The following is a 26,146-nucleotide window of genomic DNA, read 5'->3' on the forward strand; positions in this document are numbered from 1 at the left end:
AGCTAATCCATCAGTCAAAGGCTTATGACCAACTTCCACCATATCATTTGCAGGAGAATTATAGAGTAAAATAACAATGCATTTGATGTTGAATTTCTTCAGTAAGATCTCCACAACATTCTTATTCTCTGGTCCTCCATCCATAACAAATTTGACAGGCAGGCCCCATCAACAGATGATATTCTCATAAAGAAATTTGGCCACAGCTTCAGCTGTTGCCTTCTTCAATGCTCTAGCTTTCATCCATTCAGTAAAGTTACATCTTGCAACAACCAAATAATTTCATCCTCAACAGAAAGGCATGTGTTTGATATCCACTTCAACTTTCTCCCAACAGGTAGAAGTCCAGGTAGAATGAAGCTCTTCACTTAATCTTTGTGAATCTCTTTATTGATATTGAGAACAGTGCTTCACATAAGCAGACACATCTTTATACATCTCTGACCACCAGTATCAAGCTTGTAAGGTAGAGTATGTTCCCTCTCACTCTTTATGGTCAAATTTGTCATGCATCATGTGTAAAATTTGTTCACATTGTTCTTTGTTGTCCATGACACATCTTAGAGGCACACCAGATCCTGCTTATCTAAATAGTTGATCAGCCTCCATCACATATTTAATTGCTTTCTTTTGGAATCTCACATACTCTTTTCCTTCCATGCCCAATAGTTTTGATAGGGTGGTTAGATATCATGCAATTTTCTCCAATTCTTCTGAATATGTGGAGTCCAGTATCCTAAGGTCTTCACTATTGAGAGCTCAGCCAGCTAAAACTCTTATAGAATCCATAAAGGCAAACAGATCTTCATCTTCTTCAGATTTAGATTGTTCCCCAGTATCTAGTTCTTAGCAAGACAGTCTGTCAGCAGCTGTGTGTTTCATTCCAGGAACATGTTTAACAGTAAAGTCAAAGAGGCATATTCAAGCTATCCAATTAGTAATCAAAGCTTCTGGAACATCTGTAGCAGTTCTATTAAGTTGGGTGACAAGAGTTTTTGCATCAATTTCCAAGATAAAGGGTACTCCATAAATATGGTGTCAGAATTTCTTGAAGACTTTCAAAACAGCTCTGCATTCTCATTTGCTAGTATCATATATTTTCTCTGAATCATTCCATATCTCAGATTCATATCATGCAGGATGTCAAGCTTCTTGTTGCTTCTGAATAATGCATTCTCTCCATTCTAATCCACTGGCATCAACAGCCACAGTAATAAGCAAAGGATCTTGTCCATAATTAATTGGAAGAACAATAGAAAATGAACATAACTTTTTCTTCAAAAGCATAAAGGCATCATTTTGCTCTTCAGTTCATGACCATATAATATTTTGTCAAAGCAGATAATGTAAAGGTTTGGTTATTCAACTATAATGCTCTATAAGTATTCAGAAATATCCAGCAAGCTCTAGAAATTCTCATAATTCTGTAACACTTGTAGAAGTAGGCCAATTTGCAATTTTAGCCACCTTAGTTTTCTCAGATCATCATTCATCATAGTTGCAGATCCATCCAACAACATTGACTCCAGACATGCAGAATTGAGATTTGGCACCAGAGATTCTAGCTCCAGAGATTTCAACAAGCTATAGAACATAGTTCAGGTTCTGCAGATGATTATAAATAAATCTTCTTATTTCTGGGAGAACTTCAGTTTTATCTTTAACATGTGATCTCTTTACTCCAAGATCATTCATAAAGGCTTGAGCAATCTCTGGAAAAACTTCTCATATAATCTTCATTATCCCATGTTGGGCTTGAGCTGGCAAATTTGTTGCCCCTTGAACTAAAGTTGTATGGCAAAAGAGCCCAATAGAAGTTGCAATGGCTGTCATATCTCTGCTCTCTTCAGCTAATGAAAAATTATCATATCCAGAGAACAAGTTGCATAGACTAGCCATAACAAGTCTGCCAAAGTCTTCAGCATATTCATCAACATTAGAAGGAATAAAAGCATCTCAAATAGTAACTTTATTGTATATATGTACTGTGTTGACTAAACAATATTTGCCTTTCTGTTTCTTTGCAACCAGAAAATAGGGGTTGATATATGAACCATGGCAAGACTCCAATGTTTTAGCTTCTAACCTGTCCTGAATGATTTTAATTAGCTTATCATGTAGAGCACAAGGAATTCAGTAAGTCTTAGTCTGCCAAGCTTCATGAGGCTCTGTCTTAATAATCTGCAGAGGCAAGCATTCAGAATGAATACCATATAGATCTTTAAATGACCACACCAACACCCCTTCACATTTATAAAGAACTGATATGAAAAATTCCTTCTCCTGACTTGTTAGTTCAAATCCAATTTTGAGCTTCTCAATTCTCTTATTTGTTAGCTGTTCTCCAACAGGAAAAGACACAATTCTAGATCTAATATGGTCATCAAATTTACAATTAAATACAACACATTTCTTCTCAGGATAATACTTATCCAAACAAACATTCACTCAATTATCTAGACCTTCCAGTTTGCTTCCATCAGATTTTCCAGGTGCTAACAGCCTTATCTTATCAGCTTTCCACTTATAAGCAGTGCACACTCTCCAGACTTCTGAAGAAGGCAGCCCAATGTTCCAGCCACTATTGAAAATATCAACTTGATGCAATTTCTTCATGACAAAATCATGATTTTTGTTCAGAGATGCATAAATTGATCAAGCACTTTGTGAAATAGGTTTTCAAATTAAGCTGGAATTAATATTGCATGTGTAATGTTTGCAGTGAGCCATAACACTATTCAGATCAGGAAGCAGAGGACAGAAAATCCAAACTCCCAATACAAAATTATTCTTGTTCTCTGATTGGTTCATTTGATTCACCAGCACACTGGTCAATTTAATTAGACTTAGCATGCTTTTGGATTCACCATTGCCAGAACTATGTTTCTTCTTATTACTGTAGTCATCAACACCAGTACTGCTGCCAACACTTCCAACTTCTCTATTCTTTTCAACCTCCTAATCTTCAACCTTCTCATCATTAATTCTTATACCCATCATCTTCATTGCATTTTCTTTATCCTCATCAGGCCTTGTATCCACAGGCACCTGCCTGATTAAATACCTATTGAATTGTTTAAATGATTGCTGTTTGATTTATCAGTTGTATATCTTATATTGCTCAAGCTTGGCTTAAAGCCTTCAAAAACTAGATGATGTGTTCATTTCTTATTATAAATTTCAGAGTTCACTCCTCCATCATCTGAGATGTTGCATTCCCAACAGGCAGCAAATTGCCAAGATCTTTCAAGAATAAGTTACTGATCTCCTCCCTCAAATATAAGAAAAGGGATATGGATAATAATGTCTCTGATCTGAACAGGCACTTTGTCACAAAACACATAAAAAGAAGCAACTTCTCCTGTTTAAACAACCATGGTCACTTGTAGCTTATTTTTCATTGACAGATTCAACATTTCAGCATACTTTCAAGACAACAAATTGATTTCTGAACCAGTATTGATCAACACCATTAATTCTTGTTGATTTATAGTGACTGGCACATATAACAAACACATTCCATATGCTGTTTTGGATTTTGGTACCATGAGCTTCAATATAAGTTGACCAGAATTGATCTTTAGCTCAGGCTGAACTGGTTCAGAGACTCCAACCTTTGCATGACTTTTGCTAGTACTGTTATTCCAACCTGATCTGAAGAACACTCAATGAAGCTTTAGTGATACATCTATAAGCTTCTTGACTGACACTTCAACCTTTCCATTGAGAATTCAACCCATTAATTCATTGGCATCTGTTGAATTGTGGATCTGAGAGAATAAACAATCTGTTGCAGAATATCTTGGTCTTTGTTTCTCTACAGTCTTGTTCTGAATTTCAGGCTTCTTCTGATTGATCAGTTCAATGTCTTCCATGATATTGTCATTAACACTAGCTTGATTATCCCAGTAGATAATAAATTGTCCAGTATGCTGAGTATAGAATGTTGCAATCTTAGCTTTTTGACTGTTCTTAGCTTCTCCAACAGTTTCAACATTAACTGATGTTCTTTCTTCCAGTGGTTCATATTCTTTATCTGAATCAGATTCTCCATCAGACATTAGATATACAAGTCATTCTGCTTGAACCTTCACACTGGTTAAATTTGCTGGAGATGTCTCTTCTTGCTGATTGATCTTCTTTTTAGAGCTTGTCAACTCCAGAATTGTCCATTCATCCTCTTCTATAGACTGTACAATATACATGTTCAGTATTTCAGGTTTAGAAGTGACAACTCAATAGTTTTGACCAGAAGAATCCATGCACAAGTTCCCTTCATCATCAATATGACAGAACCCATTATTTGCATCAGATTAGTATTTGTAACACTGAGATTGATGGTGTCCAGATTTTCCACAGTAAAAGCATGAGGAACATGTTAAAATTCCTCCAGTTTGAGCTTCTCCTCAGCCACTAGAATGATAGCTTGTCATCAGTAAACTGTTTCAAGCCACATAAGAATTGACTAATTGCAGTTGGGTGTTCTCTTGTACTGTTGCAGAATTAGTAGTCATATTTGTTGTATAATTTGGTATGGGTTTTGGAGGCTCTTCTCTCTGCAGTATATAGTACTGATTGGAATTCCCTTGTATCTGATTTGACTGTACTCTCATGGCCAATGCCAAATTTGTAAACTTGTTGGTCATCTTTTCAATTGCAGCTTTAATATTAATGCTCTCAGAGCTCTTGACTTTGGATTTCAATTCAGATTCTTCAGTCTTCACAGAACTAGCTGTTTTCTTTGGAGCCTTAACTGTAGGGGGTTTGTTAGCTAATTGATATCACTCATCAAGCTTCTCCATTTCCTTCTGCTTCATTTCATCTTCTTTAAAGATCTTCTTATTCCCTTCATACTGGTTAATCAAATCCATAATCACTTGAACAACCTTCCTAAAATCAATAGATGATATATTGTCTGAAAGATTGAGCTTTGCCTTGTCAATAATCTTATTCCAGAGCTTCTCAGGCAGCCTCTGAAGAAATCAAGACATCTTAGTGAATTTATCAAGTCTTCCATTGGCTTGTACTGTACTGGTGATAGTAGTGTATTCTCAAACATAGGCATGAATGTTGCTATCCCAAGCACACAGTTTCTTTATAATTGCTTGAAGATAATTTCAACAGTAAATCTTGTAAGTAATGTTCTGATCATGAAATTCATAAATAATCTCTTTAGAGAATACTTCCCAATTACCTTTCTTGTAGTCTTCTAAGGTCTTCATCCATTCTCCAATCTATGTAATACAGTACCTAGCCAACTGTTTAATAATGTTCTTAGAGTCAATTACTCCATGATCCTTGCACATTTAATAAAACCTTTCAATAAACAAGATAGCATCTCTGCCATCAAATCAAGGTGCATTTGCTGTGCCAGGGGAAGGCATAGAAATGTGGGAGTGAACCACAATTCTTCTGTCCTCATCTTGTGACATAGTTGTGTATGATTCTGTAGTACCTTCAACCATAGTTGATTCTGATTCTGATTTCTTGATTTCTTGATCTTTGGTCATGTCACACAGTATGTTCTGTTGTTTCTCAATGATTCAATATCTTTCCAAAAAAAACCTATTTATCAGGCAAGCTTTAGATAAGAGCCATTCAAATCTAAGCTCCCTAACCTTGTTTCTAAACAAAAACCTGATTAGTACTGTATTCCTAGTCCATAAGATCTTACCTTGAAATAGTGTATTGCTTCATGTGTCTCAGAATTTATTTTTCTTTCTTGGCAGCCACCAAATCACCACATCATCATCTTCAGGTCTCAGCTTGGTCACCAAATGAAGTGGGGTATGATGGGATGCCTTGTCAAAGTAGGCAAGTTGGTTGAGATGGTGAGAGCACAAGAAGGATGAAAAATCACAACATAGTAAGAATGATAATGGCCAAGTAGTAAGAACAGAGAAGCATGCCTTAATGGATGCCTAAGCTCATAAGGAATAATAGTACTAAAGAGCCTGTACTAACACAGGCAGCTCTAATGAGAAACAGTGGCAAGCTTCATGAACAAGAGATCTTCATATTCTCTAACTAATAACCAAACTAGCAATAAAGAATGAGTGTGTGGAAAAGTACAAAGGTGCGCGAAGATATTGAGTGAGATGCAGGGGCTATGGGTGGTTTATATAGCTCAGAGATAGTAGCTGGGGGGGTTTTGCACCTTGGACCAGAACAACCTTTGTCCTAATATGGTACCGGAATCCCCACTACAGTATGTGGGCTCTAAAGCCTCTAATTTGCCATTCACAAGCTTCTTCATGATTTCTAGCTTCTCCTTCACAAGGTAAGCTAGTAGCTTGTGTTGCCAGCCATTCAATGAATCTATATAATTATACTTCTCTGGGAGTTCAATGTATTTGGCTTTGGTTAGTGAATTTGTAGGGATTTGATTCAATTTCTTGTTGAATATAACATCTTGCAAGATCATTATACTGTTCATTTCTGGGTCCTAAAGCCTGTAGATGTGCATGCCACAATATTCTACAAATTTGACCTTCTTGGATCTAGGTTGGAGCTTTGAGAATTTATTCAAAATCTTTATATAGGCATCACATCTCCACTTATGAACTCATCTGCAATGGGGTTGGTGACCTGTCCAGGCTTCAAAGAATGTCAATGGCTTCATGTTCTTGCATCCATATAGAGACACTGAGGTAGATGATAGATTCATCATTATGGAGACTGTGGCAAGAGCTTCACTCCATAACTCATTAGATAGTCCTGAATCTATAAGTATGCTTCTTGTTCACTCACAAAGAAGTCATATTTCTTGTTCACTTGTTCCATCTTGTTGAGATGTATATGAGCACATAATCTCCTGTTGTATACCTTTACTCCTGTAGAATTCAGCCAGTTGTTGGCTTGTCAATTTGGAAGCTTCATCAGACAGTATAGTGCCAATTTTTTGTTTGATAGATACTTCAATCATGTTGATCCAGTTCTTTAGGGTTTCTGGAGCTTCTACCTGCTTCTTCAGAAGGTAGATCCACCTGTATTGTGTGGCATCATCTGTTATAAGTAGGAAATACTTCACTCTACTATAGCTTGGAGAATTGGAGTCTGTAGATAGAGTACAGCCACCACCTGCAATATTAATAAAAATTTTAGCTTCAGGCTTTGTAGAGTGTGTTCTAGGTTCAAATAGATTGTGAGCTTGCTTAGCTTTAACACAGGTTTCACAGAACTCTAGCTTCTTTACTTCCTTTATTTGCATTGCCATTTTCAGATCTCTAGCTAAAATAGCTATATCATAGGCATTGAGATGCCCCCAGCATTTGTGCCAATTGGCCATCATATCCTCCTTGATTTCTGGTGTCTTTGCCAGGTGATTCAGTGCTAAAAGTGCATCATCTTTATTCTCTAGAGTTGCTGTTACATAGCAGGGCTCTAGAAGTTTTGTAGGTACTGGAAACACATATGCCAGTAAGTTGTGTATTCTAGATGTTTGTAGGACTAGAATGTCATTCTTATTAAGCACAGCTTTAAAGCTCTGCATTTTATCTGCTGATTCTAGTAGGAAGACATGTTCTCTGTTGATATAGAGCTGTTCCACTGTAAAGCTGTCTTGTATAAGCTTTCCAAAGCTTATGAGGTTAACCTGGAGGTCAGGCATGATTCTAATCCCTCCAATGCTCAATTCTCCATTGTCAGTTTGAATACTGGCTGTGCCAAATCCTCTGGTGACTGATTTCAAACCATTTGCCATAAGCAGTTGGGTTGCATGGCTCTTTGGGTCCATTTGAACTAGATCTGTATGTAAGATCACATGAGATCCAGCTTCAGAGTCAAGAATTCATTTGTCTGTGGATTCATGCACTTCTTTCATAGAGAAGGCTGCTTTGTGAACCAAATGAATCTTGTCTGTTGCAACTGTAGCTGTTTTCTTGCCTTTGCCTTTAGAGTCTTCTTTAGGCTCATTAGGCTTCAAATTCTTGTTAGATTTGCAAAATTTAGCCAAATGGCCAGGTTTACCATAAATAGAGCAGTTCCAGTTGTTTAAACCCTAATCTCTCAAATTCCCCACAGATTGCTAAGAATCTCTCTATATAATTTCTTTCTGAGTCAGTGGACTGTAGTATCATTCTCACTAACTCTGTCAATAGGCTTTCCTGCTGTATCTCAGGTCTCTCTTGAAAGACTGTTCTTACAGCTTCCCAGAGTTTGTAAGCACTAAGACTATCCAATTTCTTGAAGTGTTCTCTGGCTTGTGCAGATATTGTACTGTCAATTAGACTGTGTAGTCATTTATTCTGAACATTTCAGTATTGTGAAATCTTCAAGTTCTCTGGCTGTAGTGAGATCTCTTGTCTTTCCAGGATAATCTTCTCAGTATCCACTTGATGAGCTATCTTTAGGATAGCTTTGCTCTATACTAGATAGTTGCTGGCTCTGGCTAGGGTTATAGACTTCTTTATTATTTTTGAGATCTTCATGAATTGGGTGATTGCTCTGCCAGTCTGTGTATTCATATCTATAAGATTGCCAACATATTCTTCTAGTTCATTCTCAGAGTCTATCTCTCAGTTCTCTTCTTGTTGAGCTTCTTGCTCTGGGTTCTCCTGCACTGTTGCAGGCATGTTTGCAGTGCTTTCTTGGCCTGACAAGAGACTTATTTACTGTGCGAGCTGTTGTACTGTCTTCTGTTGTTGCAGCATCATTCTGTGCAACATTTGAAGTTCACTCTCCTCTCTAGACTCCTGCTTGTCATTTGGCTGGTCATCTCTGAGCCTACTCAACCATCTAAGCTCAGTTTGAGGTGTAGAGAGGTTCATTGGAGCCTTTCAGTCAGAGGTTCAGTGCTCCAGTTCATTCATACAGTTTACCATGGCTTTGATGTTGCCAGGTGCTCAATTTGCTTGCTAGGTGCATTTAGCAGGTGTTTTGCTCACTCTCTGGTTGGGTGTCAGAAAGCTACAGAGTTCAACTTGCTCTCCAGCTCAGTGCCAGAAAGCTACAGGGGTTTGCATGTATAGGAGGTGTCCACTTCAACATATACCCTCTTTAGTGCTTGTAAAACCTCATTATCCACAAGAATAATCATTCAGAGTGTTGATTATAAGCTTCAATATCCAATTAAGCTGTAAATCAATCTTATATGCTTGCTCTTCAGTGCAAAGAGCTATAATCTGATGGAGGACTTGTATGCTTGTTATTTGCTAAGCTATCTAAAGGGGAATCTCAGCTAATCTATGTGGGTCATGTGAGCAAGGTGCTAGTTGGATTACCTAACAGTTTTGCGCCTTGGACTGGAACAACCTTTGTCCTAATATGGTATCAGAATCCCCACTACAATATATTTTGGAGAAGGTGACTTCATTTGCCATTTCCAGCCTCACAGTTTCAAAGACACAGACAGCCTGCTCATTTGTTGCAGGAATTATAAGATTGCAATCACATTTTATCTTCAGTAGAACCCAACATTCAGCCAAACAATCAAACTGAGAAGTCAGAGTTAAGTATAAGATCTTAAATTCTCTATCAGCCTGCATCATTCTAATTACTGTATACAGAATGCAGCAAGTCTTTCAGATGTCTCTGATGCTTCATCCAACACTCTATCCAATACTCATTCTGAACCAGAAGACATCAGAGTGCAGAAGATTATACAAGAAGCAGTAGCAGCTCTACTCATGAGATTAGTTGATAACAATGAATCACAACAGTATGAAGAGCTCAAATTCAAACTCTGGTTATAGACTATATTACATCCAGTGCATCTAGTTGGCAATGGAGATTCCAATTTTCATTCACAACTAGAGAATTTATTGGGCAACCAGCCAGCTAAGATCTACATTCTGACTATAATGAATGACCTATCAGAGGTTCTAGTCCATGTGTGTGTGGAGCCTGATGAAATGCTGGACCACTTTACACTTACTTTAGAATTATGATGTGAAAAATCAGGAATATCTTGCCAACACTACAAGATACTGCAGAAAGTCTTACAGATTCCTGAAGACATTAGTATACTGAGATCTCTACTATTGAAGCTGAGCATATTGAAGAAGAAATGCAGAGCTCAATTTTCTATGCTTTTTATTCAACAGGCATCTATACTAGCTGTTCTATTGAAAATGTCAACTCTTTCACCTGTCAAGAAGCAATTAATACAGATATCTCTCACATCTAATTTATTCTTTCAGGATTCTGTGACTCTTTTGTCATTACTGGCAAGATCTTCTGTATTTTACAAGAAGATATATATTGGTATGGCCAATCTAGTTAACAACCCAACCAAATTGTGGCAATCATGAAGCTGGAGGAGCTTTATTAGATGTTCATCAGATGACTTTGCATGATATTCTGACAGAATATCAGTCTTTCCTTTCAATTTTATTTATTTTAGGTACAATAATGCTGCATGTAAGTGTACTTGAAATGAACAAGAAATCTATATCAGAAGAATTTAATTTGTGGATCAGGATTAGAGACTGGCCTGCACAAAACCTGATGAAATTATTCTTATTATCCAGTACACTATTACTGCTAACAGCTTTGATAAAAGAATCCATTCACTAAGATCTCCACTTTGCCCAAACAAGCTGCTCTTACTGAAAGATCAGAAAACTCACATCATACATGAAGACAATATTCTAGTCCAACTAGATGTCCATCTTGACTATATTTTTGACAGATCAGGTAGTTACAAACTCTCAGAAATAAATAAGTTCTTTATACAGCAAGTAATAAATACAATTTGCTACACATTATCTGTACAAGAGCTTTAACTTAGCACTTCACTCTGGAGTAAACTGGAAATTACAGCATACAGAAGAGATATGCTAATCAAGATACTCTATTCAAATAATATTATCAAGAGAACTATATCTATTCTCTTTCTGCTGTTTATTGATAGATTCAGTCTATATCAGAACATGTACCAAAATATAACTAACTTCTATATAATTCCTGCAGGACTTAATAATTCCAAAAGAAGATAATAAAACAATGTATATACAATTGCTCTCAGATCTCATGCTATAAATTTTTCCAATATTATAAAGATGTTGACTCCCAGTTTACAAGCAGTTGAAAGAGAATTTGACATTGTGGTAACTGATGAAGAAACTATCAGAATTATTGCTTTTTATATTGCTTATCTTGATGACATGCTGTAGCAAAATAATAATACTGGAATCAAATACTCTACTGCAACAGTCTTCTGTTGAAGCTGTACTGTCTCTGATGCAGAGAGGTTTAATATGAATTTCAACTTGATAAAATACAGTCAATACCATTACCAGCTACTCAATTTGTGGGCCAAAATTAAGATAAAGTGAACTGTTTGTGAGCAAGAAGTACTGTAGAAGATTCATGAATTGATCAAGAAAAGTTCTTCAGTTTTGAAGATCTGTCTGGTACTGAATCTGATGATATTTTTTCTTTCTGATCTCTGTTATAGTGAATTTTCAGGCCTGTCCAAAATTGCACATATATTATTAATATCACATATATTGATATCTGAGGGGCAGAAGAAATACTGTCAAATTTTACAAAAATTTTTATTTCAGAAATACTGGGCTCAACTGCAGTTCTTAATTACTTATCTGGAGTTCTATTAAATTCAGAAACATATTCAAGCTTTAATTATGATTCCAATTATACTCTACTTTACTTTAAAGTCTGACTGAATTCAGACTGTTATTCAGCAGACTCTCTATAACTTCTTTAATGAACAGTTAATTAATTTCAACATTCCATGTTTGTTGCTTGCTAAAATCTTTAATACTATTACAAGAAGCAATTTACTATTGACTTCTCAGACATCTGTTGGATACAATGAACTTAAAAGTATAGTTGCCAATACTCAAACTATACTTCAGAAAGTAATAGATACTACTATTATGACTGCCAAGGTACTACAGTCAGCTAGTCAGGCAGTATAGATGCTGAGATCATGGCAGAATTTACCAGTATTCAATCAGATTGTGACACCTTTAATGAAGAATATTTTAATCAATACTGTTAGTATTGCTCCAAAAGCAGATAAGATGTTACATGCTTTAAAATATCAACCAAACATGCATATCAGAGTATACTATGCCAATCAGATAAAGAAGTATGCTGTATCAAATAACTGCAATATACTGATTAGGAAGAATAAACACTGTGAATACAAAGTATTTATGCAGTGAATTAACAAGCATGATGTTGAAAAGATTTTACTAATTCATAAGAGCTTTAAATACACTATATTCTTGGTTCTTGATGAGGCTCTTATGAAATTAGAACTCTATATCAGTAGTCAGATAAAGCAACTTCATTATAAATGTTTAATTCTCATGCAAGATCTTGTGTGATCAGAATATAATAAGCAACAAGATGATGATGAGAATGCTGACAAAGTCAATAATTTATATGCTATTACTCTCTTCCATATCTTAATCAATGTCTACTGCTGACTACCAGCTAGCTGTAAAGTTATGAAATTGCTTGATTTACAAAGCATATAGCTTTCTGAACTACTAATTATGCATTTCTTTTTGTAAAAGCTCCAACTTTCATACAGCAGTGATTGAGCATATTAACATATGCTTGATGAAGATTCAACTCCAGTCTGATTATTTCAAAAGCTGATCTTTACATTTAATGAAGATGCATATTGCACTACATTGAAACTTGATGATCTGGTTGAGTATACTCATGCATCAGATATCAAGATCAGGCAAATAAGATGCATATTTATCCACAACCAGAGCAGCTGCTGGAGGGTTTTTTTTGCCATGTTCTCTGCTTATGAAATTCAGTATGAGAGAGTACTGGATTTGCTGATTTTGCAGATAAATCAGAATAAGATTCATATAATTAGTCTACCTGCAATCCATAAATCAAGCCTTTACACAATATCTGTTAGCAAAGATTTCAAAAGACTTGAACTGGATTCTGCTCTGTCAATTATCTTTCTCAACTGCACTTGGAGCATTTCCTTTTTATAGATAGATCAGGTGGTTTGATGTATGTAGTATTATGCATTAGTTGAAATCTCTCCAGTGTCTGCTGGAGTAACTATACTATAATGGTTTCTATACTATAAACATTTATAAACCTGAAAAGGTATCCTGAATGTTCCTAGATATATTCATTGATCAGGGGTTTAAATGTTTCCTGATTTCTATGTTGAGGATTGGAAGCTACATTTCCAACTTCAGAATGTATATATTTTTAAACTTCCAAACAACCGTGGATTCAGATAAATGTATATTCTGACGTAAACGTATCGGGACTAGTGGATCTACGGTTTACAAATCCTCCCCATTTCTGCTATGGTTTGACCCTTGCGGGCTTGGCAAAGTTTAAAAAAATAAATTACCAAAAGATCCTCTCGACGGGCTCCTTCGCGAGAAGCGGAAGAGCATTGCGTCCCCTTCGACTCTGTGTTGACCAAAAGGGATAGTCTCGTCTCAATATGAGTGTCCACACGGTCATGCGGACACAAGTCCGTTCCCTCGCTGGCATGCCGAAAGCCGCAATGCGGCCACTTGGCAATTCTTTTTGCGCGCGAAGATACCTATCAGCGGCTCCCCTTCGGTCAATTCCTGCCGCTCCCACTCGGTTACCGTTGAACAGGAGATGGGAGCCGAAAAGGCACTCTTCTTCTGCTACTGCGGCTGCAGTGTGAGTGCTGCTTTTTCTACCGTTGATCAGCTTTTAGTAATTGCAGTGTATGCATACATATACTAATTCCCACGCGTGCAGACTCGAGCAGGCCGCCGCGCAACCGGAGACGCTTTCACAAGACGCAATCATTGAAAGTATGGATCCTGCCGAAGCTGCGAGAATATCTAAAGTCCGAAATATTGGTATTGCGGTGCGTTGGTACTTCACCAAAAATAAAATTGGGGCAATGAACGTCCGAGCTGAACAGTACCCTATAGGCTCATATTGACAGCGGTAAAACCACGTCGACTGAACGAGTCCTTTTCTACACCGGACGCATCCAGGCCATCCATGAAGTTCGGGGACGTGACTCCGTCGGAGCCAAGATGGACTCTATGGATCTCGAACGTGAGAAAGGAATTACCATCCAGTCTGCCGCGACATTCTGCGACTGGGTCAAGAAGGAGAACGGGAAGGACGAGAAATACCACATCAACTTGATCGATACACCTGGACATATTGACTTTACGATTGAGGTCGAGAGAGCTCTACGTGTCTTGGACGGTGCTGTCTTGATCTTGTGCGCTGTCTCTGGCGTCCAATCGCAAACCATTACCGTCGATCGACAGATGCGACGCTACAATGTTCCGCGTATCTCGTTTATCAATAAGATGGACCGTATGGGATCTAATCCCTTCAGGGCTATTGAACAGATTAATCAGAAACTAAAGATGCACGCCGCGGCCGTCCAAGTGCCCATTGGGCTCGAGGACGAATTCAAGGGTGTTGTTGACATCATCCGCATGAAGGCTATTTATAACGAAGGTCCTCGGGGTGAAATGGTTGTCGAAAAGGATGAGATCCCGGCCGATGTGCGCCCAGTGGCAGAAGAGCGGAGGAGAATGCTGATCGAAACTCTGGCCGACGTTGACGATGATATTGCCGAACTCTTCTTGGAAGAGAAGGAGCCAACGGTTGAGCAACTCAAGGCCGCTATAAGGCGGGCAACTATTGCCCGGACGTTCACCCCAGTTTTCATGGGATCCGCTCTGGCAGACAAAGCCGTACAGCCTATGCTCGATGGTATTTGCGATTATCTTCCGAATCCGGCCGAAATTGAGAACTTGGCACTCGACCAAAAACGCAACGAGGCTTCCGTCAAGCTTGTTCCATATAACTCTTTGCCCTTTGTCGGCCTGGCCTTCAAACTTGAAGAAAGCAATTTTGGCCAACTCACCTACATACGTGTCTATCAGGGTACCCTTCGAAAAGGAACCAACGTATTCAATGCCCGAAATAACAAGCGGATCAAGGTCCCTCGCATTGTCCGTATGCATTCAAATGAAATGGAAGAGGTTTCTGAAATCGGTGCTGGTGAGATCTGCGCCGTATTTGGCGTCGACTGTGCTTCCGGAGACACGTTCACCGATGGCCAACTGAACTACTCGATGTCTTCTATGTTTGTGCCTGAGCCTGTCATTTCCCTGTCTATCAAACCTAAAAACTCCAAGGATCTTGCCAATTTCTCCAAGGCTATCAACAGATTTCAACGTGAAGACCCCACATTCCGTGTTCACTTCGACACCGAGAGTGAAGAGACAATTATTTCTGGAATGGGTGAGCTACACTTGGATATTTATGTTGAACGTATGCGTCGTGAGTACCGCGTCGATTGCGAAACCGGAAAGCCTCAGGTCGCGTACCGTGAAACGATTGGCAAGCGTGTTGAGTTTGATCACTTGCTTAAGAAACAAACTGGCGGACCTGGTGAATATGCTCGTGTTGCCGGTTGGATGGAACCTACTGGGAACTTGGATGGCAACAACTTCGAGGAGCAGATCACTGGAGGCAGCATTTCCGAGAAGTTCTTGTTTGCTTGCGAGAAAGGTTTCGGCCTGGCTTGTGACAAGGGCCCATTAATCGGCCACAAGGTCCTCGGTACCAGAATGGTTATCAATGACGGTGCCACACATATGACTGATTCGTCCGAAATGTCCTTCAAGAATGCCACTCAGCAAGCTTTCAGGAAAGCGTTTATGGACAGTCAGCCACACATTCTTGAACCCCTCATGAAGACTGTCATTACCGCTCCATCAGAATTCCAGGGTGATGTTATCGCCTTGTTGAACAAGCGCAATGCTATTATTAACGATACCGAGACTGGCGTTGATGAATTCACCGTCTACGCCGACTGTAGTTTGAATGGAATGTTCGGGTTTAGTACCCATTTGCGCGCTGCTACCCAGGGCAAGGGAGAGTATACCATGGAGTTCAGCCATTACGAAAAAGCTCCTGGTCACTTGCAGTGAGTATTCCCGTCTCTATTATCCGTCTCGATGTACGGAAAATCACTAACAGCCCTGCGACGTATAGGAAGGAGCTTATTGCCGAGTATGAGAAAGCACAAGCTGCCAGACATAAGAAATAAGCTGCATCCGCTTTTATTTCTCGTTGAATACTCTGAGCAGGTCTTCGTTTACCTGCGACGGACAAGTTCCCAGCCGGGCTTTGTCTCACGACCAGCCATGGTTCCGAAATATCCTCAGAGCCTGAAACCATCTGCTTCTCTTTCAAGCCAGCTCCACTATGGTGGAAGTTATGTTTGTTTTTGAATATCTCGATGCACTGTACATGTACAACTTCACTTACCCTTCCATCTGCTGTATTTATACCGTGCAAGGCTTTCTTTTTGGGCAAAAATGATGGGGATACAGGCGAAATGTTTTGCAAGGGTCATGTTCTCTGTTTCCGTATGTCTCCCATTTGGCGTGCAGTCGCCCTAGACACTTTTTTTGGCTGTGTAATGAATCGGTATAGACTCGCAAGATTGCTTATATCTTCTGTTTATAAGGCTTGGAAGCGTTTGCCTTTCTGCGATTATTCTTTATTATTAGGACGGATAGCATTCCATGGAAAGGGGTGTATGCGCACGGCTGATTTGGCGATCTGGTCCCTGGCTCTCTCCGCTCCAGATGAATCTGAAAAATTAATATTCTATTTCTATTTCAAGAACCTATTCCTCTACATCTTCATTATGACAAGCCATGCTCTCAGTCGCCATTTTTTTCTAATGGTGTTTTCGGTACGTTACGCAAGTCATCTTATGTATCTCTCCTTCCCCCTCTCTATAGTTATGAACTCGCATCTAAATATCGTGATGAGAGTGGTAATATCTAATCAAAAACTTTCATCACAGCGAGGGCTGCCGGGCTAAGACTTGCAATCTCATTGTGCCCTAGATAGAAAAGTGAATAATTCAGCATCCATCTCGACACCCGAACGGTCCTTTCATTGGAAGGGATATTGGATGAAGACACTGGGGAAGCCATACCTCCATATCGTACTTTCTGCCATCTAACTCTCTTCAGCCCTGATCCAACCCTTCGTTCCCAGGTTTTGACTTCAGTAGTATTATCACTTGAAATTGATTGCTCAGTGAAAGTACCCACCTTCGCGGCGTCCTCACCTCCAACAGCCGCTTCCCACGCTCTTTTACCTTCGCGCCAAGGAATATCGGGGTCATTAGCTGCGTGCATGATTGTGAGATGGAAGTTTTTATCATCATGCTCTGCGTCAGAATCAGATTGTGGGGATACACCTGTTAGTCTGGCTAGCCGTGACGCAGTATCCCATCGATCAATTATGTGGTCGAGCACGTATTTCTTGTATCGAGGATACCCCATCAGCGGTGAGAGGAGTGGTGGGAATATTCCCATAATGCAGTATGACTCTAAGAGCTTGGGAATATTCGAGAATGGGGCGACAAGCACAAATCCGGCGAGAGTTTTGACGGGTGATGCATCTCCAAAAGCAAGTCGTTCGGCAAGTCCAGCAGCGACCCCAGTCCCAAGGCTCTCGCCTACAACTGCAATTCGAGATGGAGAAATAGAGAGAGGGGGTGATGTGAGATAGTTTATCACCGTTAGCGCATCTGTGATCAGGCCTTCTTCTGTAGGCTCCCCGGTGGAGAGCCCGAACCCTCTATAATCGAATGCTATCACGTGAACAGGATGATACGGCGTTGACATTGAGACAAAATTGCGATAGATCCCGGGGCGATAGCCAGAGCCAAGGTTTGCAGCATTTCCGTGAACTGTGACTTCGCCGTTAGCCTCGAGTCCGCAACACTTTGGGATAGGCCGAAATGCATACGGTTGACGATCACTCTCGCATTTGGATCTCGGGCGAGTAAATTGAAAGCACCCGTTTTGGTCATATCCTCCGCTACACCGTAACTGTGGCTTGCGAGAAGCTCTCTCTCATGCTCTTTGCAAAGATGAAGGGGCAGGATATGCCATGCATATAGGGTGGCATTATCCGGAGTAAGTAAGTTGAACGGTTGTACCTGAGATTCTAGTGACCTAGTTAATACTCTAAAAGTTGACTATTCGGGCAAGAATCGTATGTACTCAAGAACCCAAAGTTTTCAACATCGTTGATGTCGTAGAATCGCGATGGATTGATTCCATGCGAATAGAGCACACTAAGACGATAATTAGTAATGCACAGACAAAGTCGTGCAGCGAAGGAAAGGAAAATTCACCCCCGTTGGATAGTGGGATATGTTAGAGAGAAGATCAGAGAGACATAAATCAGGCCGCAGAGAGCGAGGACCCAGTAGGCCTTTTTTAAAATGGGCGCCAGCTCTACCATGATGGCGGTTCCTACAATATTTGTCAGGATACAGCGAAATAAATTTAGTGCTCAGAGCGTCCTTTTCCAAGATAGGGTCCCGGAAAGATTGAGTCTCCCAAAATGCAATGTAGTGGACAAGACGTACATATATCTGCTTTCATAGACAATATCTGAGGTCGATGGAACGGGGAGGTAGTTCGGAGTACGGGATACAGGGAAGTATGATGTGGCTACCTCGGTGCAAAGATTGAATTCGGAGACAAGACTAGCGGTATACAGAGAGAAAAGGAAGCGAAAGAATACATGCGAGCCTTCAATCGAAGATCAAGCCATCAGCCGATTGCTCGAGCAGCTCTCAAGCTCTCCGTCGTCGCTCACTCTCCAGCCGAGGACGAGGACTTTTTCAAGGACGTTATCGATAAGGTACTGTCACATCGTGTATTTTAAATTACCATAATTACGCTTAGTCAGCTATCATCGCCGTCGCTCTCTTGCTTCTCGCTGCGGCGAGCTCATCACGTTGTGACGACGGACAAAGCGCCAGTGCGCAGGGTGGCTCTCTGGTTTGGCATGAGTGGTCCCTGCGATGAGATGGCAGAGAAACGAAAGCTTCGAGCACCCCCTACGACGCGGACGCGAAAATCCGACGCGACCACCCCACAACGCCAGGTCCCCGCGAAAAGAAAAGCTTCGGCGACGCCAGCTCCAAAGCTCCCTGAAGCAGTCGAAGAGGAGCCTCTCCCCACAAAGATCAAGGAAGGAAACCCACTGCCAACCCTCGCTAAAGTACAGCCGGGGAACCTGTCATTGCGGGATTATCAGCCCTATGATGAAAGGTGATATAATCCCAGAAATGTTGGGTTGTGATTCTGGACATTTGTTCTAACGTTATATCTTCTTTTGATAGCGCTGTGGTCGTTGCCGCTCTTCGACGGTCGCAGACAAGATGGCTCCACGAGTGTATTTTCGAAAAATACTGGACAAAGCCGTCCAGAAAGAAAGGCCAGCCGCAGCCCGCAACTCCAAATCCTCCGAAGGAATCCATGACCAAATTGGGCCCGTGTACAATTGTGATTGAACCTCACCATTTCGACGTTATGCTTTATACCGTGCGCAATCCGCAATCCCAACAACAAACGCCACACCCTCCTCCTCCTCCTTCTCAAAAGCCTCTGATCCATGTTCAATACACTGCGCCAAGCAACTCGAATACCTTCCACCAATATCAACCTCCTCCGCCAGCAAACCAGTCCCGGCAGTCTCCTCAGGTCCCGCAAAACTCCCATATGCCGGCTTTACATAGTCCCCAAGTGTCACAACCAGCACCCAAAACCACATTTGCACCACCCTCACAACCCATCCAGCCAGCACAGCAGAGCGCCGGACAGACGTATCAAAGTAATCATTTTGGACCACTCTCTAGCTCTCCTTCGGAAACACCTTCTAGACCGCTTACTTCGCATGGCGAATCGCAACCCAGTCCCCCACCTCAGAAGCCTCCAGATCCGCCCCCACAGCCCCCGAAAGGCAGCGCGGATCCAGTCATACAAATGTTGGCTACAAGAGCTGCAGTGAATCCTGAGCTAAAGGCGCTCATGCGGGTTGTTGCCTCGAGTGAAGCGTCGCAAGAGCAGTTGCGTGCCTTTCAAGCTCATATTGACGAGCTCAATGCGATCATCGCCAGCCGAAACCAGCAAGAATCCCGGATCAATTCTCCACAGACTAATTCGCCCTATCATCCTAAATCTACTTCCATGTCTCCTGTGCCGCCTGGACCTTCCGGCCCGCCGGCGGCTAGCAGGCCCGGAGCAAAACCACTTATCTTTCAGCCACAATCCCATCACCCTCCTCCGACCCAGTATTACAGTCCTTCTAACCATCAGCCATCTTGCTCTTCACCGTCTACTCCGCCGATACGATCCAAATTCCCGCAGCAACCTCCACCAAAAACCTACCTTCATCAACAAAGGCCACCGCCACAACTCCAGCCCGCTAGACAGGATATTAAAGCTGTGGTTTTTGAATTCATTACTCCTCCAGGCCCTGGGCTTGCTGCTTCAGGAGATCGATATCTTCTTCCCGAAAATATGATTATCGATTATATACCGCCAGGGACGCAGGTCATAGCTTCGTTTCTTGTGGTTAAGAAAGTTGGCCCTAACGGAACCCCTCTAGATACACCTTCCTCGACAAATACCAAATCAAAAGCGAAAAAAACCAAAATCACGTCAACACCCGACGGCACTCCCAAGGCCGGGACACCTTCAAATGCCATGACTCAAGCACCTTTGCCACAGAAAACAGCACAGTCAAAAACCGATCAATCTGCTAGGGATACGCCGGAAACCAATAACGACTCATCCCCCAAAAAGACACAAGAAAAAGAATATTATCAACCCATCACAATGCGCTTGTTTGCAAGTAATGCACGTGTTCTTGAACCCCTTGCCCGAGTTGTTAAACCTCTGGTCGAGGTTCAACGGTACATGAACGATGTGATGGATCGCGTTGAACGGGCTCCTATTCGCTACCTCGCAATGAGATTACCTTGCGAAAATCCCGGCAAGAATGGGACAGATGATAGTGATACTGTCCAAGCGAGCGCGGGTGACCCATCGTCCAGAACCGGAAATACGACAATTGGCAATAAGACTAAGGATAGGAGTGAAATGGGAGCAGCAGTCAAGGAAGGAACTGAGAATAGAGAGACTGAAGCTACCCCTAGCTTGGGCGAGGACAATGAAGAATTGAAGGACTTCTATGATGCTCCCTTTGGACTTGTCCCTTTGAGGTAACTATCCGTTTGATGAAGGGTGCTGATTCTGTAATATATATAAACCTTTTAGGCTTGGGAGACTCAGAATAATATCTCTTTTATAGTATTCCGAGATCTTACTCTTTTGAAGTTAGGAAAGTTCTGGTCAACACTGAATGCATCATCATCTCAGTCCGATACAAATTTATTTCTAACGCTAAACCCCCTTCCAGAAGAGCGCTGACGACGGACAATTTTTCTTCAAAGTGCTAAGCCATTTAATCAGAAGGCAAACGGAAAGCCGCGCCATGCCAATGTACTCCATGCATACCGGTCCATACTTGTAAACCCATAAAAAGAAACAGTCTCATTAATGTTTCCGCGGACTATAATTCGAATCGCCAATAATCCCAGCCATCTCTAACAAAGCCCTTCCAGTCTGTTCCTCACTATCACCTCCGCCAACTTTCAAGTGAATGGTCCTTCTCCTCTCCGCTTCGCGCGCCTCGAAATCCCACGCGGCTCTCTGCGCTGCAACAGCATCCCCCCGTGAGGAATCAGGATCCAAAACGGGGCCCAACTCGGGTTGTGTGGGTACCACACCCCATACTTCGATGGCGTGTACAGATATGGACGTTGTGGAGGACAATGCTGAAGCAGAGAAGGATGACGAGGATGAAGGGGAAAGACCTGGAGGTAGGAATACCCCATCACCGTTCAAGCCGTCGGAGACGACGAATGTTGCATTCTCGAGGGCAGGGTCAATTATCAAACTACCTCCGCCAGCGGGTCGCGGATGGAGGTCATGGTGCAACGATGTGCGTGAGGAGGGAGGGATCATGCAACCCAGGGCAATACCGGATTTCGTAGAGAATGACGCCACGGGCATGTTGAATTTGAGGGTTTTGAAGAACGGGGAGGCCAGGAGGACGGTGTGAGTTGGTAGCAGCTGGAAGAGGCAGGGGAACTTAGACGAGTCCAGGGAGTCAGACGCACGGTCCGAGGAGGTGGTACTGGACTGTTTCCAGGGTTCAGGCAAATATGCTCCCACTAGAACTGTGTCTTGTCTCGAGGAAGAAGAGTCGGTGACTCCTTTTAGGAGAAGAATACTAGGCGCATGCCAGGTAAGGACGTGATGGGAGAACGCTGTCAATGATTCACCGTGGTATACTGAAGAAAAAACTGGGTGTAGACGGGTTCCATTGCGGAGTAGATTGGGAAGTGGGTATGAAGTCGAAAGGAAGAATGAAAGGTGAGATAACAACGTAGTGTTTAGGATATTCGATTCAAAAGGACCAGGGAGAAATACAGATTCGGAATGAGGAGAATGGGGAAGCGGGGTTGAGCTTGACTTCTCGTGTTCCGGCTCTGTGGATCGTGACTCTTTTCGCCGTGATAAATCAAGGTTTTTGCTGAACAGAAAATGCTCAAATAGGGGCGTTAATGGATCGAATAGGAAGGGAAGAGATGTCATAAGAACTCTAGAGAAGGACTTATAAGTAATACCATCATTGTCGGCTTCTTCGCCAAAAGCGGCGATGATGCTATCTACTTGGGCTTGGATGGCATCAATTGATTCTGCATCTTGATCTGCAATCAACTTGGACGTCGTTCCAATAGGATGTAGAGGCGCAATAACAAGAAGCAAGGCCATAAGCCTCCGAAAAGTATCGATGGAAACTCGTGCCTTATATACGCTCCGATCGATGCGTTGATCATGCTTCAACACTTCAATTGCATCCAGAGATTCCAAGGCAGCAAGGGTCAGGTCATCATCATCGTCTTGTTCTTCTTCGTCGTCGTTCGCAGGCGCATCGATAGCAAACCCTGTAACATGAGAAGGGTTGCCATTTGCAATACCGTTTGCTTTACCATCATTTGACTCCTGTACAGGCATCTCCTTTTCCTCAACTTGAGTACGACCAACATCAGCCAGGCTACCAAATAGCAATTTAATGCGATCTTTTCTCCCTCTTCTCAGAACTCGGCCGTATCTCTCTGTTAGGAGCACAACGACCTTAATGATAGCCTCATAAGTAAGCACGCTGGGTGCGAGCGTATTCTGAAACGGGAACGCGCCCAGATAGGACACCATGCGAAATATTACAGGCCCAGCGTCAAGCGTAGCATCGGTGTGCGGGCCGGCTTTTTCTCCAGCGCCATCCGGGATCCCCAAGAACTGGGAGAGGATCTCTTCATTCCAATGGCGAAGGCCATTTTCATCGAGAGCCCTAGAGTTGAAGTTGTCCTTCAAATGGGTGAGTTCGAGGGGTGTAAAGCATTTCGAGGCAAATCGATGAGCCAGAACGTGGCTCAGCTCCTCTAGATTTTAACAGAACAGATTGCCCCGTAGTTAATGGTGTGCTCTATCTGTAAAAATAGAACGCGAGCAGGTAGGTATCACGACAGGGAGTAGCCAGCGGGAACATCAGGAAGCTTACCGGGAGACGACTTATTCAGAGAGCTCCTCGTCGACTGACCGGCGCCCATTTTGACCCAGCTAACTAATAGATTATCAACCGCGTCCGTTGTATATTTTGTAACTATTACTCCGCGAATGACAACACGGATGCATGTGTATGGCAGGGCGCCTCATGAAAGGGCCAATGAATTGTCTCGATAGTTAGTTACCAACTGGTTGGTTGTCGATATGGGTATACTCTGTGGAAGCCAGAAGAGGCAGAGAAGTGTGCAAGTTTCAAGAGGAGCAAGCGGCTTGGTCGTAGTAGTTATTTAGAAACGAGCACACCCGGACTCATTTGACACCAAGACACGGTCGAGGGTCTAGATCCCAACTCGCCGCGCCACCGAACTGGCTGGTTGCAGTCGAAGTTGTCTTGGGCGGCGAGCATTCCCGTGACATCATGACTGGTCAGTTGGTTAGTTAAACTTGTTAACCTAACTACTTCTCACGTTACGTAGCTTGGCATCTGTGACATCACAGCAAGATCTCAGAGAAAGGGAAGAGTCGGTCAGCAGTGCAGTTATTTTTGTCTGAAATCCCTGTGGAATACAACTCTCAGCCTAGTGACAGGCTAAGCATGGATATTGTGATGGCATACTCCATACAATAATGATGATCATAGCTATACAATAGCTGCGTGGAAGATGTTTGACAGGAATCATGTCAGACATCATGACGACAACCACAGCTCTTGAGGACGAGAGAGCAAAAAAGAAAGGACCAAATGCTGCACATCCAACCATGAGGGAAACTTGTGTAATCAGGGAGGGGAAAGCAAATTCCTTCTGCAAAAGAAGCCATCAAACAAGGACAATTCCCACACCTCCCCTCTTTTTCTCGTCAGGGAAGTTCCTTTCATTCACGCCACCAGCAATAGAGGATGTTCGGTAATTGAATAGGTAGTAGTGGAGCTGGCCGTCTCCAGGGCCGAATTTGAGCTGCTCAAGGAAGAGCGGGTTGTCATGCAAGGTTAGAGCATTAAACACGTCAAAGTGCTCCTGTTGAACGGTTGTCAGTAACAATCGCGTCAGAAGGGACGCTCAGTAAACATTACCTTCTTTGCGAGAATTAAAGCATCATTGACAAGTAATGTCAACCGTTCCCGCAGGCCTTTCTCCTTCGGCGCGAAAGCGGTCTCCGAAGCGTAATAATACATGTATGCCGCCCTGATAGTGTTATGTTTTTCGCTGTGGATAACTGTCGATTCAAGAGAATAGAAGGAAACGAAATCAGTGATTTTGTGTGTTTCATCCTCTTCAACGACATACGCAAAGACGGTCTGCTCCGTTCCGGGCTTTTCTTTATGGACGAATAGATGCTCAATCTCCTCCCGGCTGAACGTTTGAGCAAGGTCGAACCGCTTCATATACCGGTTTAGCAGGTCATGAACGGCGTCAACATCTTTGCTCTGCATTGGTCGCAACCCCGGTGTGGCTGTCTTGCTTGGTAGGTGATTCCTCGTAATCTGTCTAGCTTTCGTGGATCCCGCAGGGAGAGCGGAGAAGCCAACTTCATACAGTTTTAGCCAGTCGAGGGCGCGGTGGTAATACCGACATGAGCTCACTGGAGTCGGTAGAATAATTCCGGCGGTATAGATAGCTTGGAATATGCCATCGACGTTACACCGTCTGGTGATCTCTTTGATGAGAACAGGGGTTAATCGTTTCGAGCGCAATTTCTTGTGTATGCATAGGAAGTTGATCTCCGAGACCTTGATCAATTGACCGCGCACAGAAATCTCAGCGGGCACGCCACAGATAGAGGCGACCAGTTTGCCTGATTTAGATGCTCTAACGCCGACATGCCAATCTTTTTTCCATCCGGGTGCTTTCAGAGCCCTTTGGATACGTTAGCTGCGCCGATAACGCATAGTCCAGAGTAGCCTCCTCACTCACCAGTTCAAGAATTCCGGGGAGTAATTGAAACGAAACATCGCGCTTCCATCCTCCACATAGTGATCTGAGAGCAGCTCGTAAAATTCCTTTAGTTCCTTCTCGTCGTCCAAGTTCAAGGTAACCCACTCGAACCCCTCGATCAAGGGGTCTGGAGTTTTGGGCACATCCTCCACACCGATCTGCTTAATCGGTCCGTCTTCGACAGCACCCTTATCATCGAAGCGAATCACAGGTTGGGTCTGCCAAAATTTATACGATGCCATATCCTTCTGGTTCTTTTGGTTCAAAGAGAGCCCAGTGAGTAGCTCCGATATGTCCATCCTTCGCAACATCTCCGCAGCTTTCTCTCTATCCATTCCCGCCAATTCGCCCCGTAGCGCTGGGTTCATCTCTAACAAGGTCCCGGCCATGTTATCCGTAAGCCTAGCCCCGGCGGGAGCTTTGGGCGTTTCTTCGCCCTTTGCCTTTCGCTTTCCCTTTTTCTTCTCGCTGGAGTCGCCGGGCGGGGGAGGGGATTGAGGCTCGTCGCGGGGCGCATCGCCGGTACCTGTGCTGCCGTCCATTGTACTTGGTCTTTCCTCTAGGTGGTTTGCGCCACTTGTCGCGAATAGCTCCTAGGTGGGAGAAGTATTTAACGTGTCCTCGATAGGGTTCAACAGCGCGTCAAGCGTGGTGAGGAAATGGTTTAGGTAAATCGTCCCCGAGAATATAAAACCTAGGTCGAATTGAAGCCCGAGGAATAATAATATTTGCTGGAATTATCAAAGGTTTGAGCGGGTTAAAGCATTCATGGTGGGCAAGAGA

At 42.4% G+C, this 26,146-nt stretch overlaps 5 protein-coding genes across 5 annotated transcripts; 2 read left to right on the forward strand and 3 right to left on the reverse strand.

The window, feature by feature from the left end:
- The first annotated feature begins 13,317 nt into the window (after positions 1-13,317).
- On the forward strand, positions 13,318-16,443 carry CIMG_08793 (elongation factor G, mitochondrial). Its single transcript, XM_001241629.2, has 4 exons — positions 13,318-13,611; positions 13,693-13,804; positions 13,872-15,898; positions 15,967-16,443. Exons 1-4 carry the CDS (start codon positions 13,403-13,405, stop codon positions 16,019-16,021), a joined length of 2,403 nt encoding a protein of 800 aa, XP_001241630.1. The 5' UTR covers positions 13,318-13,402; the 3' UTR covers positions 16,022-16,443.
- Positions 16,444-16,572: 129 nt separating this feature from the next.
- On the reverse strand, positions 16,573-18,547 carry CIMG_08792 (abhydrolase domain-containing protein 12). Its single transcript, XM_001241628.2, has 6 exons — positions 18,374-18,547; positions 18,137-18,257; positions 18,003-18,076; positions 17,746-17,946; positions 16,925-17,686; positions 16,573-16,828 (listed from the first exon to the last, which is right to left on the reverse strand). Exons 2-6 carry the CDS (start codon positions 18,244-18,246, stop codon positions 16,767-16,769), a joined length of 1,209 nt encoding a protein of 402 aa, XP_001241629.1. The 5' UTR covers positions 18,247-18,257; positions 18,374-18,547; the 3' UTR covers positions 16,573-16,766.
- Positions 18,548-18,788: 241 nt separating this feature from the next.
- Positions 18,789-20,505, forward strand: CIMG_08791 (uncharacterized protein; the record flags this gene model as incomplete). The annotated part of the gene is made up of 3 exons (XM_001241627.2): positions 18,789-19,064; positions 19,136-20,348; positions 20,404-20,505. The coding sequence occupies exons 1-3, from the start codon at positions 18,820-18,822 to the stop codon at positions 20,503-20,505; spliced, it is 1,560 nt and encodes a 519-aa protein (XP_001241628.2). The 5' UTR covers positions 18,789-18,819.
- Positions 20,506-21,201: 696 nt separating this feature from the next.
- Positions 21,202-23,806, reverse strand: CIMG_08790 (uncharacterized protein). The gene is made up of 2 exons (XM_001241626.2): positions 23,425-23,806; positions 21,202-23,305 (listed from the first exon to the last, which is right to left on the reverse strand). The coding sequence occupies exons 1-2, from the start codon at positions 23,471-23,473 to the stop codon at positions 21,354-21,356; spliced, it is 2,001 nt and encodes a 666-aa protein (XP_001241627.1). The 5' UTR covers positions 23,474-23,806; the 3' UTR covers positions 21,202-21,353.
- A 145-nt stretch (positions 23,807-23,951) lies between these two features.
- On the reverse strand, positions 23,952-26,126 carry CIMG_08789 (glycylpeptide N-tetradecanoyltransferase). The gene is made up of 3 exons (XM_001241625.2): positions 25,343-26,126; positions 24,502-25,285; positions 23,952-24,445 (listed from the first exon to the last, which is right to left on the reverse strand). Exons 1-3 carry the CDS (start codon positions 25,903-25,905, stop codon positions 24,248-24,250), a joined length of 1,545 nt encoding a protein of 514 aa, XP_001241626.1. The 5' UTR covers positions 25,906-26,126; the 3' UTR covers positions 23,952-24,247.
- Between the last annotated feature and the right edge of the window lie 20 nt (positions 26,127-26,146).

The sequence above is a fragment of the Coccidioides immitis genome, assembly GCF_000149335.2.
Source record: "Coccidioides immitis RS genomic scaffold supercont3.3, whole genome shotgun sequence".
Lineage (NCBI taxonomy): Eukaryota > Fungi > Ascomycota > Eurotiomycetes > Onygenales > Onygenaceae > Coccidioides > Coccidioides immitis.

What these genes read in the sequence shown, in the direction of transcription:
- CIMG_08793 (XM_001241629.2), top strand. Translation starts at nt 13,403, where the DNA reads ATGAGTGTCCACACGGTCATGCGGACACAAGTCCGTTCCCTCGCTGGC. An exon ending in TCTGCTACTGCGGCTGCAGT is followed by an intron (nt 13,612 to 13,692) that starts GTGAGTGCTGCT and finishes CCACGCGTGCAG; the next exon opens with ACTCGAGCAGGCCGCCGCGC. An exon ending in TCCGAAATATTGGTATTGCG is followed by an intron (nt 13,805 to 13,871) that starts GTGCGTTGGTAC and finishes AGTACCCTATAG; the next exon opens with GCTCATATTGACAGCGGTAA.
- CIMG_08792 (XM_001241628.2), bottom strand. Translation starts at nt 18,246, where the DNA reads ATGGTAGAGCTGGCGCCCATTTTAAAAAAGGCCTACTGGGTCCTCGCT. An exon ending in TATCCCACTATCCAACGGGG is followed by an intron (nt 18,077 to 18,136) that starts GTGAATTTTCCT and finishes TTATCGTCTTAG; the next exon opens with TGTGCTCTATTCGCATGGAA. An exon ending in TGCGAGAGTGATCGTCAACC is followed by an intron (nt 17,687 to 17,745) that starts GTATGCATTTCG and finishes GCGAAGTCACAG; the next exon opens with TTCACGGAAATGCTGCAAAC.
- CIMG_08790 (XM_001241626.2), bottom strand. Translation starts at nt 23,473, where the DNA reads ATGGGCGCCGGTCAGTCGACGAGGAGCTCTCTGAATAAGTCGTCTCCC. An exon ending in TCTGAATAAGTCGTCTCCCG is followed by an intron (nt 23,306 to 23,424) that starts GTAAGCTTCCTG and finishes GTTAAAATCTAG; the next exon opens with AGGAGCTGAGCCACGTTCTG.
- CIMG_08789 (XM_001241625.2), bottom strand. Translation starts at nt 25,905, where the DNA reads ATGGACGGCAGCACAGGTACCGGCGATGCGCCCCGCGACGAGCCTCAA. An exon ending in TCCCCGGAATTCTTGAACTG is followed by an intron (nt 25,286 to 25,342) that starts GTGAGTGAGGAG and finishes ACGTATCCAAAG; the next exon opens with GGCTCTGAAAGCACCCGGAT. An exon ending in CTTTAATTCTCGCAAAGAAG is followed by an intron (nt 24,446 to 24,501) that starts GTAATGTTTACT and finishes ACCGTTCAACAG; the next exon opens with GAGCACTTTGACGTGTTTAA.